Source organism: Brachycentrus maculatus, unplaced genomic scaffold, assembly GCF_059751285.1.
Source record: "Brachycentrus maculatus isolate JH-2025_06_01 unplaced genomic scaffold, ASM5975128v1 h1tg000570l, whole genome shotgun sequence".
NCBI lineage: Eukaryota > Metazoa > Arthropoda > Insecta > Trichoptera > Brachycentridae > Brachycentrus > Brachycentrus maculatus.
In genome coordinates, this window is record NW_028281311.1 from 18,838 (window position 1) to 32,708 (window position 13,871).

The 13,871-nt window shown below is 35.2% G+C and overlaps 1 protein-coding gene across 1 annotated transcript; it reads right to left on the reverse strand.

The window, feature by feature from the left end:
• On the reverse strand, window positions 1–13,447 carry LOC148301362 (uncharacterized). The gene is made up of 9 exons (XM_088273390.1): window positions 13,057–13,447; window positions 10,947–11,128; window positions 10,388–10,600; window positions 8,113–8,330; window positions 7,106–7,267; window positions 6,239–6,455; window positions 5,362–5,513; window positions 4,099–5,034; window positions 1–3,052 (listed from the first exon to the last, which is right to left on the reverse strand). Exons 1-9 carry the CDS (start codon window positions 13,158–13,160, stop codon window positions 1,964–1,966), a joined length of 3,273 nt encoding a protein of 1,090 aa, XP_088129516.1. The 5' UTR covers window positions 13,161–13,447; the 3' UTR covers window positions 1–1,963.
• Window positions 13,448–13,871: the final 424 nt, after the last annotated feature.

Sequence of the window (13,871 nt, forward strand, 5' to 3'; positions counted from 1 at the left end):
TAAAAATAAAGATATCTCAGGTTTTTTAAAATTATTTAATCAATATTAAATTTTATTACATACATAAATATATACAGTTACAATTTTTTTTTTAAAATAAACAATTTTATATGTATAACATTTTTACTACAATAATAATAGTTTTATTGTATGTTTTTTGACATGCATAATTTTTATTACCGTTTTATGTCATTGTGAAAACACTTTTATGAGAAGACAATACTTTATGTAAATTTTACCATAGTTTTCCAATTTAATAAGACGAAGAAAAATTAAAAAGTGATCTATAATATACTTTTTTATGCCTGTAATTATAATATTAGTAGATTTATGTACAAAAATAGTAGAAACTTGTATGTTTCTGCTACAGTAACGGAATTGTAGGATAATAAAACATGATAAGAGATATAGAAATAATTGCTAAGCAGTTAAAAGCTTGTTTGTTATCCAAACAATTTATATTTTTCATAATATGACTGTTATTTTGTCAACAAGAAATACAAACTGAGATAATATGATGAAAAAATAGGTACTGTAGAGCGGGCTACTTGAACTTTGATATGTTACTTGAGCCCAGTACAAAAAATATTTAGATCGTGGTATCGATCGAAGTATCGTGACAATAAGTGTCACCTCTCAGGGAAACAATGAATCATGTCCATACGTTCATTATTGTAGACCAAATACAGATTAAATTATTTTTTTGTACTGTGCTCAAGTAACACATCAAAGTTCAAGTAGCCCCGTTCTACGGTACATAATATGTTTAAAATCTTGGTCCCTAACATTGAAATTATGAGGTTTTAGTATACCTAGAGTTACTGCTATAATTAACATTCAAGTTGACCACAGAAATGAATAAAATCTCTAGTCAATCATTGGATATATCTTTGGAGATCTAATTCACAACACGAAAACTTAAACATTATTAAAATCAGACTATTTTATTTTATAATACTCAACAAATTAAACAGTATGTATTTAAAAAATAATAATACTTTAAAATTTATCCGCTTCCGCCTCCGTAGTGTAATGGTCAGCACGCTCGGCTACCGTTCTGGAGGTCCCGGATTCGATTCCCAAGGGGGATAAATTAAATATAAGTGATTTTTTCACTGTAATATTTATTCAATATTACCATGGACTGGTACCTAAAGCGGAGGGCTGATCACCTTTCCTTCATGTATAAAACGATCAAGATAACACTGCGTTTATATGACACAGTGCCCTATGCACCATTCAGTTGTGGATAAGGGTTTTGTTATTTATTAAAATTTTTATGATTTATAAAATATTACGGTTAAACAAGAAAATTTCTAAAATATCGCTTACAGTTTTACTCCTATACATAGAGATATACGCATAGAGTAAATACTAAATGTACACAGGATAATATACCTCAGAGAGATTGAATATAGGACAGAATTTGAAATGTTTTTTTAGCAGTTCGATAATAACTATTTACATAGCATTTACACGAGGACAGTGATTACCTAGGACTCCAATAAGCCAAGCCAATGATGGTCTCATATTAATATAGATTCTAAGACACAAAAATGTTCTTTAAGACGGTCTATGAGAAGTGACTAGCTTCCCTAACACTCGCAAGTTTGATTGGCTTGTCTATTCCTCTATTTCAATACACATTCCTAGTCAGTCAGCAGGACAGGCCATCGCTGGTAGTATGTGCATCTGTCATCTTTCACTACAGATTATAATATGGATAGATAATCACAAAATAATAATTAGAAGAAAAAATGATTTAGTCAAATATCTGACATCTTGGAATGGATTTTGTCATTGGAATGGCTTAGAGAATTAGCATCACACGTGTCCATGTTTAAAACCACATAATATTTGTAAGTTTTATACCACTAGATGGAGGAATTTTCAATTACTGAATGACCTTATTCCTTTCTACCTTTGGTAAATATTTAATATGGGTAACCTACATTTAAAAAAGTCAAAGATTTGTCTCCCACGGCTGCCCGTATCGATTATAATCCCAGTAATCCGGGTCACTGGCTAACACTCTACTGACAATTATTACATTTTGGTCTCCCTCCTTGGATTTTTTAATATTTTCATTAGTTGTATTGACTTTCTTCCCTTCGGTCCCGTCTTGATCCGGCGTACTGCCGATACTCTGCGCCGGCCTTTTGTTCCCCGGACTAACGTTTTCTTTATCTGTAGCCGTATCCGCTATCAAAGCCGTCACTTTATTTCCGCCGTCGCACAACATTTTAAATTTTCTAACTGAATAATCAGAAAGCGCATTATTTTTGGTGTCAAAATTACTCATATCAGGGTTAGATTGATTGCTAAATGACATACCATCAAAATTACTTATTGAACTATCGTCTCTTTTGAGTAACGCTTCTCTATCGGAATAATTTAAGTCTGAAGTGAGATCTTTTGGAATATTGCCGTCCATACAATAAAGCAGAGATTCAGTCATTTTACCTTCAGATAAATTATCTAGATTGTCAATTCTACTATTGCAGTAATCGTCAGAAGTACTCACGAATGACAAGTCAACGGGAGATCCCGGTAATACTGATCTACACTGCAAATACTGTCGGAAAGGATCCGTTAAAGAGGTATCTCTATTACTGGAGCTATTCGATTCTTCTGACTTTTCATCTAATAATTTGACAGTTGATTGATTTACAGCATACGTATGGCAATCCGGAAGTTTACTTGTTAACAATTTTTGGTAATTTCTTTCATTCAAAATACGCATTCTTCTTTCTGACAGCGCAGAATCCGATATTCTCATGAAATGGTCCACCGAGTTCAGTGATTTATCTCTGGAAGTCGTGTCCCTCGTGTCGTTGATGTGTTTGTATTTGACGTAGCAAGACGAGGAGGGACAGCTCTCGTCCGTGGAGATGAAGTCGCTGTCGTTCTTCATGGAGGAGGCGGTGGAGTCGTAAACGGTGTCGGAATTGCTGGATTCGCTGCTGATGGAATGATGCGAGGGGAGGACATTGGTTGGCGGGTCGCAGTTTATAATGACAGGCTTGCGAGACCGCGGCGTCATTATAGACTCCTGAAATTGTTAAAAAGAAAACATCAACCGCATATCATTTACCATTAACATAATAAAATACATTATTAACAAAATAGCTACTTCTACTATGTACTACTACTACTACTATGTACTACTACTACTATCAAGTAGAACGTAGTAGTACATAGGTAGTTTCTCCACAAGGACAGGCAGAGAGGATAGAACGTTACACTCTTCTGTCCTGACATACACTCCCTAGGTTCCTTCACATCCATCCATACATTGTATTTTACATTCAAACACATAAATGCTATTTCGCAGCTCTGAAATCAAAAGCCAAATAATTATTTACAAATTCAATGGGCAAGCAGATAATAAATTTGAATGAAAATCCCTTAACCCTTACTGGTCCAATGTCGAATCTCATTCGACATTGATTTTTTGCTCTTAGGTCCCATGTCGGCTGTTATTCGACATTTTATTCATCATGAGTATTATTTATTTAAATTCCAAGCTTGCATTTTTGTCAGTCGTATCTATTACAACAGTATATGGAGCAGAGGACAAAAGATTTTTCCCATTGGAATGTAACTGTGTACCGAGATTTTTTTTTTTAAATTATGGGGGACCGGAAAGGGTTAAGCTAATAAATAATAATTAATGACTACTTCCATTAGTTATTTATTTATGCAATTCAATTCCACTATGGTATTTAGTGTGTTAAAGAGTTAAGAACAACCTTTTTAGTATGAAATATATATTATATTTTATATTCTAAAAACACATTCCTTAAATTTTAAATATTTAAGAATACATACGCTCTTTCTTATAAACATTTCTACAATCTTTTCAAAATTAAACGGTGGAGAAAAATTTATACGTGAAAAATAAATGTATTGATATCTAACTATGTCGAGTTTCAATTTTCTCAACTTCTTAAAATCCAGATAAAAGCATGTTTGATAAAAATAAGTTGAATTTACAGAGAAATTACAGAAAGCGAAAATGTGTTTAACGAGTAATGCACATAGATGACATTAGATACAGCACATGCAACACATAAAGCAAAAAGAAATTGACCAGACCTGCATAGCTTTAGACATCTTTTGTGTGGATTTAGTGATCGGGGACATGGATCCCCGTCTCAAGATGTGACCCGCCACAAACAGGGGAGTGGAGCATCCTTCGTAGTTCCTCTCCGACATTACATTACCCATAGCCGGAGTGCTCGTCAGATAATTCAGCTTCGCCGGCAATATGTTCAATCTAGGAGTGCGCGCGTCTTCCGCGAGCTCAGGATCTCTGGATGTATTCAAATCCTCTTTCATCAACGGGTCGATCAGGGAAGAGTTGCTTCCGCGAGAAGCGTTGCGTTTGCTTCTCATGTATTTAAGAGAGTCCTTCCGGCACACGCGAGGAGTGTTGGAGTCGGATCTCGGCGATACGACTTCTTCCCTGGTCTGCGACATTGGCTGATAGCCCATACTAGGAACATCCGCTTCCGAAAAAGAGTCTGTCGCGCACTTCACGCATGACTTGAAATTCAGAGAATGATCATTAGAATCCTTGAAAGTCTTCTCATCCGCTGAATTTCTCTTCTGCAGCTTTTGTATATCGTGTTTTTTGTTATCTTTTTGTAATGTCTTCGATTTGAATAACTTTGAGGTTTTGTTCTTGGTAAACTTTGGCGTTACTTCGTGATTGGATGGCAAGAAACTAAGATTCGGTTCCGATGTATATTTCGGAGTCAGTCTTTCTACTCTCTCCAAATTGTTCCCTTCGTCGCAAGAAAAGCTAGCCTCGTCTAAATTGTCATCGTGCTCCAAAAGCGCGTCATCTTCTTCGACGTTGTCTTTGTCATCTTGATGAACGTTGTCACCGGTTTGTTCAGCTTTAGCATTCGTCGTATCGTCGTTACTATTGTGTAAAGAGTTACTTTCTTCATACTTGATCGGTTTGGGTGAATCGGAATTAAGTTTGTTGGCGCTAGATTTAAAATTATTCTTGAAGAATGAAGGACTCTGTAAAGAAGATGGAAAAAGCATGCTCAGGCAAGAGGCAATGACGTCACAGATAGCAAGCGTAAAACGACAAACTTCTTCCGTATGTTATGATAAAAAATTAATAATTAACACAAGAACAGGATCAGAAAAAAGGAAATTAAATTAATTTTTGGAATAAGAATGGGTCAATATAAGAAAAAAGAGGGACAAGTAACATTTTCTGATATATCTTTTAAATCGATGTATCAATTCATGAGAGACTTTTTTAAATGTTAGGTTTGTGAGTGGATGAGTTGAGATAATGCACAAGAGACTCGATGAAAAGACAGTTCCGAAATGAAATACCTCTATCACGGGTTGACAACTAAACCGCTGTTCATTTAGATTAACCGGCTTCTTCCCCGATCTGTTCATCAAACTTTTCGTGAAGATATGTTTCTTGAGAGATTCTCCCAATGACCTGTGCTTCTGCGCCCTCTGAAGTTGTAATGGCGTACCTTTAAAAATAAAAACATGTTTTAAAAACAAATAAAATTTTGAATAGTACTAAAAAACAGAACACTTTTGATGTCGTCCAGATATATACACAAAAATAGCTTGTTATATCAAAATTAAAGGGACATCCATTTTATATAGAAAAATTGTGCTGCAATGTTAAAACATTGTCCGCTTATGTATTAGTATGTGTACGTATTTCTGAAGTTGGTGAGGATAATGGTGTGTCTTACACGACTAGATGTTTTATTTTGGTTGGATAACAACATTATTCCTGCTTTAGAAACATTTGCTGGCATACCAGGTGTGAACGTTACTCCATATTATTCATGCGCCGACACAGAAAATGGCTCCAAAGACTCGTAAATTTAAAGGGCACTGGCACGCAAAGTGTTAAGAAATAAATTTTGTTTACAAAATAACACAAGTATTGAGTAACATACAAATAATAAATTTTATTTTAAATATCAGGTATTTTATCAAAATTTCGATTTGAATTCCATGAAACACATTTCTTGTATTTATTTATTTCGGATATTTAAAAATATATATATTATAAGTTATGAAAACAACATACTTGTGAACAGAATTTTGTATTTATAATTTTTAACTATGGTAAAACTCAAATTATGCATTGAATCAATGAATTTTTCTAGAACATTGGCTTATGTTTGAATCAACACAATAAAACCAATTAACTAAAATATACAGACAAAAATGATCATACCATGACCATTTTCCCTGTTGAATTGCTTGATCAGTCTCCTCTTGTTGTGCGACTCTGGGAGGGACTGTATGTAGGCGTACAGCTGCGCCAGAGCCGCGTCTGTGGTGGCTCCTCCCGCCGTGTCATTGCCCGTCACGCCACTCATCTGACGATCGACAAACGTGAACACCGTACTGGCAGCCGTGCGTTCGGAAACACTCTCGTTCAAGTCTTCGCCCTGTAGAAAAATACAAGTCCATTCAATGCAGAAATATGACTAATGGATAGCTGTTACTTTTTTGGCTGCGCAATTTGGAATGGTATTCTCACTTTATATTTCTTTCCAGCTGAAGTTTTTGATGCCAAATTGTCAAATATATTACAAACAAGAAATTCGCAATACGTAACTAAATTTGTACACTTATTGCCATGCCAATTATGATTAGCTTTGAACGATTTAATCGTGAAACCAAGTTAATTAAAAAAATATTCTAAAGTAGTTAATACAGGTACCCCCGAGAAAAAACACTAGTAAAGATGGTAGTTCATAGTATGTATGTAGATTATAATTGAGTTTTGGACGAAACATACTAGATGTAAAACCTTTGTGTGTCTAATATCAGTTTAAAAAGTAGCTAAAAAGTATTTTAGATTAAACATTTAATAAAATCACAATAAAAAGATCAATTCATAAAAATTTTATAATATTGTAATTTAATGCCTTGCATTATCAAAAATCAAAGAAAAACCTATGCTTTTTCGAAATAAAATCTTCAATAAAACTCATCAATAGGTTCAAATATGCTAGTTCACAGCGGTATGACCAGCATTCAACCGTATAACACGCAAATTCTAAATAAATTGTTCAGTCAAAACGTGTGTACTTACAGTGGGTGACAGCAATCGACGATGTTGCTTCTTGGCCAAGTACGCCGCAATGTCAGTGGCTAGCTGAGGCGGAGTCGTAAACAGTATGGGGGCCTTCTTTATCATGAAGCTCAACACTTTAGACAAGCTCTGGGAGTCGGCATGCAGTGCTTCCGGAGATAGCTAAACAAAACAAATCTGACGTAATGTTTTGCCAATAATCATAATGAAATAATAGTCAAAAAACAGATAGAATAAAGAATTTTTTAAAAATGTTTAAATATTATTGATGAGATAATTGTAATATAGTCATTGAAAAATAATGCGATCATTTAAAAAAAATTAAGCACCAAAATTCTTTATGTAAGACGGGTAATTCTGTCACCGAATGCTAGCTGGTGAACGTAAGTTTTGTTTTGGAGGTGGTGTAACCTTGATATGCACACTGTCACTGAATGCTAGCTGGTGAATGTAAGTTTTATTTTGGAGGTGGTGTAACCTTGATATGCGCACACGAAGTACGCGATGCATTGCACGTACGCTGTTCGTACATTGCACGTACATTGCACGTGGCTGGATTGGTACAGGAGCCCCCATTCCTTGGCCTCTAAGAAGTCCCGACCTTACCACTTTGGATTTTTTTTTCTGGAGGTACATTAAAAATATTATGTAGGCTAAAAAAACTCGGGATTTGGATCACCTGCGGGAGCAAATTTCTGACACTATCTTGATAGTTACTCCTGAAATTATTGCACGTACGGCAAGAAATTAACTACAGATTACACATTCGCATATTTTAAGATCAAAACCATTGAATTACCTTTAAAAGCTTTTTTTATTTTTTTTATGACAGTTATTTTAAATGTTGGCATTATTTTTCGATGACCGGTACTTTTGACATAGAAAGTTCAATATTTGAAAACAAAGATTTTTACTCAAAACTAAGGCCAGTTATATGTAGAATGTTTTTTGTTTTGCTTTGAAAGCCATTATTATATGTATTACCTCAAAAATAAATTAATATTTACCCTTCTCGGGCACATGACATGCGGGGTGAACATGGTGGCCAGGGCTCCGGGGGCCATCCTGTTGGAGTCCTCGTGCTCCGCCGTCTTATGCAGCAGTGCCAGGAGTCTCCGCGCCAACTGGCGGGCCACGGCGGGCAGCAGCAGCAGCAGCAGGCGCAGGGCACCCACCAACTTAGACTCGCAACTGGCCGTCGGCTGCCCTTCAGTGAAACACGTTGCTGGAAATATTAAAACCTAATTAACCAGTTCCCCATTTAGCCCATTTTGTTTGGGCAAGGAGTTTCCATTTTAATGACGACCCCAAGAGCTGCTCGGGAAGATTGTATTGACTGACTTCTCGGTATTGATTTGCCTGAGACAAATATATTTATGTATTTTTTTATATTTTTTTATTATTTTTTTTTTAATTGGGAAAGCACCCAAAATTGAGTGATGCATGACATAATAATGATTTTACTTAAACGTTTTTTTAATGATTTTACATGAAGTTACTTAAACGTTTTTGCCATACTTTTTAAAATGCTTTATGACCGCACTATTGACATTTTGGGAGTTCATTGATGGTGCTGGACATTCAGCGGGAAGGACATATATTTATGTATGTACCTATATGTTTTTATTGACTAACCCGAGCGGTGTTCAGGTAGTCTTGTTTCGATTTGTTGGTTACGATTTCTTGCACTGGCAAATTTTCTTGCAAAAATTTAACTGTTAAGTGGTTAAGAAATATGTATATTTTAAATAAAACACTGATTATTAATAATGTATCTTATTTTAAGAATAATTAACCCTTTAGACTGATTTTATTTGGAAAAATAACCGGATTTTATTTCAAATATATGAAATTAATACATTGTTGTCGGGCAATTTTTTCATCAACCACGACCCTAATTATACTCAGACAGTCTGTCGCCCGACGCTCGGTATACTAATCACAAGTAACCACTAACCCAATTCTGATCAGTCCAATGTTTTTTAGCGTCTCTCGCACTCTACCTAAAGTAGCAAATAGAACACTATAAGCGTCTCCCACTCTCTACCTACAGTATGTAAAAGACACTTTTAAATGTTTCCCGCACACAGTGTAATACGTAACGAATTCTTTAAAAAGGGTGTTATTTAATTTGATCGCCCATGTCTATTGATTTCCCTGAATACCTGTTATGAACACCAAGTTAAGATTTTCTTCTGTTTGAGTTTACTCTTTATACATATGTATTGAGATATATAAGATTAACACCGGTAGAAATAAAAATCTCGGTGAGTGGTTATATACTAATATTATTAACATTTTTGTAAAAAAATAAATAAGTAAAGATTAACACGTTGACTGCCTTAAAAAAATGCGATTTCTTTAAAAAATTACAGATCTTTTTTCTTGTTTCCAGTAGTAATAAGTGTCTGTTTTATGTCTTTACCAATTAAATTAATTTTTTTGAAAAAAAAATTGTGATATATTTGCCCATTTATACCTATCACTCGGATCCGTGTATTCAACTCTCGCCAGCAGTGCACGCAATAGACTGACGCATTTGTATATTGATGTGCGCGATCACGGATCCATGTAGTGGGCACCATGCACTAGACACATGATACACTGATCCGTGTAGTGGCCGTGCAAAGTGTATAATAATATGTGAGCGCTACATTAGGCTAGTATGTATTATATGTATGTATTATGTATTATATGTATTATATGTATGTATTATATGTATGTATTATGTATGTATTATGCTAGTATGTACCAATGGGCTCTGAGCCCATATGCGGACTGACACTCAGCACTATCAAGTTTAGTCTAAAAAACTGGGCCATGGACAAGAGCCAAGAGATCTGGTCCAACAGCCCAGGGATGAAACACGCAAAGGAATTGATCATGGTTAGCAAAAAACAAATAAGGATCCTAACCAGGACCTTGACAGGACACTGCAGACTGAGGAAACACATGACAAAAATTAGACTACATGACTCCCCAGTATGCAGATTTTGTATGGAGGATAACAAAACGCCAATCCACATTCTCTATAATAGTGACGCACTCGCTCGCAAACAAAGTCATATCCTTGGAGGACCCCTACTGGACTCCGAGAAGGTGAAGCTCCTACCACCAAGACAGGTCGTGAGTTAAATGACACACGTAGATCTTGAGAGCGAGCTGTGATACAGAGGGAGGTCACAATAGACTTAATATGGTCGCAGTGACATAAGGGATGCAAGATCCCTTGACCTCAAAATAAAAATAAAAAAATAGCCATATACAATAAGTTTGACTCACAAGCCAAGTGACAATAAGCCTGATAGTGCTGATTGAGGAGTAATAGCGGTTCAGGGGTGTCAGCCAACATCCCCTTCAGTACGGAAGCCATATCGTGAGCACTGTAGCCCGACACCTCCTCCTCCAGGTTGCCCCCTGAGGAGAGAAGCCGTCGGAGCTGCTGCTGTCGGCTCAGAGAACCAGTTCTCCGGAAGATGCCTTCCTGACATACGTCTGAAAAATAACATAATATGCAGTTTTCAAAGTGTAACACATGTATGTTGTACATATTCTTAGAAACATTCGCTAACTATATAATAATAATAATAAATTTGTATAATTTATATAGTGTCATTTTCGTAAAATATTACTTTAAGGGCGTTTCACGTTGATTGAATTGGGAAAAAGAAGGCGGTTATTTTTTCAAAACAAAAAAGGTGTTTTTAAAAAAAAACAATTATGTTAAATGTAGTTTAAAAAGGGTTTAAAGAAAATGAAGTTGCCAGCTTTTGATTATTGGGCCTTAATAATATAGGTACTGGGATGAACTATCATCAATAGCAAGGCGTAGTAAACTTACTTGAATCTTCACTGAGAATATCGATGAGTTGGTATATTTGTTTTATATTTTCTTCAGTGAGTGAAACAGTTTCCACTGGTTTCTGTGGTGCAGCCATTCCTTTAGTACCATTTTCTCCACTCTTGAATTTTTTTGAAAAACCCCATTTGAAAGACTTTGGTTTATCTGTCGGGCTGTCATTCCTTGAAAAGAAAAGTAAATGTAAACTGTTTTATTTATTGTTTCGGCATTCGTTGTGTGGTAAGACATGATGAAATTGTAAATGAGAAAAAAAATTACCACTTGAGTTAAATTTATTTTAACGTCTAGTTTCGGAAGCTACAGATGCTCCCATTTTCATGTATGAATATAAACTAATAAATAATAACAATAAAACCCTTATCCGCAACCCAATGGTGCATAGGGCACTGCGTCATATAAACGCAGTGTTATCTAGATCGTTTACACATGAAGGAAAGGTGATCAGCCCTCCGCTTCAGGTACCAGTCCAGGGTAATATTGAATAAATATGACAGTGAAAAAAATCACTTATATTTATTTTACCCCCCTTGGGAATCGAACCCGGGACCTCCAGAACGGTAGCCGAGCGTGCTGACCATTACACTACGGAGGCGGACATATACGGAGGTGGATATAAACTAAAGCATAAATAATTATCTGTAGCTTCCCAAAAGTTGTTAAAATAAATATAGGTGGTAAAAAATAAGTGTTCTCGTTTACAATTTCAAATGTGAACTAAATATTTTCAATGAAAAAAGGTAGATGTTTTAACACAATGTTTGCGGAAAACGCTTTTACAAACTTTACGGAAAAGTGTCTTTTACAAACTGTTGGTAGAGAGTGGGAGACGCTTATAAGCGTTCTATTTGCTCACTTTAGGTAGAGCGCGAGAGACGCTAAAAAAATATTGGACCGATCAGAATTGGGTTAGTGGTTACTTGTGATTAGTATACTGAGCGTCAGGCGGCAGACTGTCCAAGTATAATTAGGGTCGGGGTAGATGAAAAAACAGCCCGACAACAATGTGGATAAATTAAAGAAAAGGTCAAAGTTATTTGACATATTTCAAAACGAAATGCGATCTCTCAGAAGAATGTGCGACAAAACGATGTATGATAGATGTGCGAATAGTGAAATAAGGAAGGAATGCAAAGCTAAGATAAGCATTATAGATAAAATTAAGAAAGGTGTGTTGAGATGGTTTGGACATGTAGAATGAATGAGTGAGGAAAGAACGGTAAAACAAATTTATGAGGCGAATGTTAGTGGGAAAAGAAGCAGAGGAAGACCGAGAAAAACATGGCACGATCAGGTATGCCAAATACTTGAAAGTGGTCAGGTTAGAAGTCATAACAATCGGCGGGTATGTATGAGGAGATGCATGAACAGGGAAGAGGCGAAGGATGTTTGCAAGGACAGAGTGGTGTGGCGCTCTATTCTCTCTGCCTACCCCTGCGGGGAAGCGGCGTGATGGTTAGTTAGTTAGTTAGTTTTAGTCTTTCAAAGTAAAAATTAAGTTTTTTACTTTTGACCCTTATCCGCTCCCAATAGTGGATATCGCGCTGTGTCAATATGTAATTTTGATTTTATCGTTTATAGCATAAAGGCAAGATGAGCAGGTACCAGTCCATGGTTATATTAAATAATTATTGAATGAAAAAACATATTTATTTTGACCCCCCCTGGGAACCCGATACCTCCAGCATTGTAGCCAAATGTGCTCACCGCTACACTATGAAGGCGAACAAATAATAAATAATAAGTTTTTTTCTCAATGTATTTTTACTATAGGAAGGTCAAATCAACAGTTGTCTTCAGGATCGAATTTTTATGTTGCATAAAGTTAATAGAGCGTAAAACAAAGCAAATATCGTGTCTTCTGCATTATTCAAAGTGCAAAAAAGTTTCTAAAACATTATTTTAATGTTAGGTAAAAAAAATTAAAAGATAACTGTCTTGTCAAAATTGATAGTCACAGAATTATCCTAATATAATAAGTAAAACTTCGTTTTAAATAACAAGGTAATAAACGTTTTAACGGGGTTCTATGAGTTTTGTTTGTTTGTTTATAATAATAAGGCAAATAAAAATATACATGGATTTTACTCACTCATCAGTGTTCATGTCGATAATGAATGACAAATGCATCCTCACTAAAATAAAGAATTGTTCGGGGTTTTCTTCCCGCAATCGCTCAGCTATATCGTCATCCATTTTAAGGAATAATTCAAATACTATTATTTTTAAACGAGATCAACAAACCGCATTTTACTACCCTGAATGCACAATATCGGCTGATTACCAAAAACTATAATAACACAATGCTTGTTCGAGTCAAGCGCGGATGATTATAACTGAAATATTTTTTCTTTATCATGATGAAGCGGTATGCTGAACATTGAGTAATTCTTTGATTTCTAAATACTTCATACAAAACACGAGCTTTCACTTTTTAACGTTCTCGTTAGATTTTAATTTGTGTGGCCATAGTTTTGAAATATGTCAAATAACTGTTTCTGGCTTCCTATTGGCGGAGGATCACTTGTTGTATATGGCTATCAGCTGAAATTTTTTTATTGGTAGTACCTACGTGAAATAATATATTTCCGTCTTTTCGGGGTAGGTTATGTTTATGTAATTCAATTATGCGGTGTGTTTTTTACTTCAGATATTTTTGTATTTATCTTTTTTATATTTAAAAAGGGTTTAATCTTGAAAATGTTTAATTTTTCAAAAAAAAACAAAAAAATACATATTTTCTAATAGAAATTAAAATGTTAAAGCCAATACAATAAAAATGTATTTTGAAAAAGATCTATCTTTTTAACTCCGTAAAAAGACCGTTAGAACTGTTTTAGTGATTGTATTACTCTCTCACCACCCATTTACTAAAATAGACAGATTTGAAGAGGTATTACATAAACT

What these genes read in the sequence shown, in the direction of transcription:
- LOC148301362 (XM_088273390.1), bottom strand. Translation starts at nt 13,160, where the DNA reads ATGGATGACGATATAGCTGAGCGATTGCGGGAAGAAAACCCCGAACAA. An exon ending in GGCTTATTGTCACTTGGCTT is followed by an intron (nt 8,331 to 10,387) that starts GTGAGTCAAACT and finishes TAATATTTCCAG; the next exon opens with CAACGTGTTTCACTGAAGGG. An exon ending in ATGTCATGTGCCCGAGAAGG is followed by an intron (nt 7,268 to 8,112) that starts GTAAATATTAAT and finishes TGTTTTGTTTAG; the next exon opens with CTATCTCCGGAAGCACTGCA.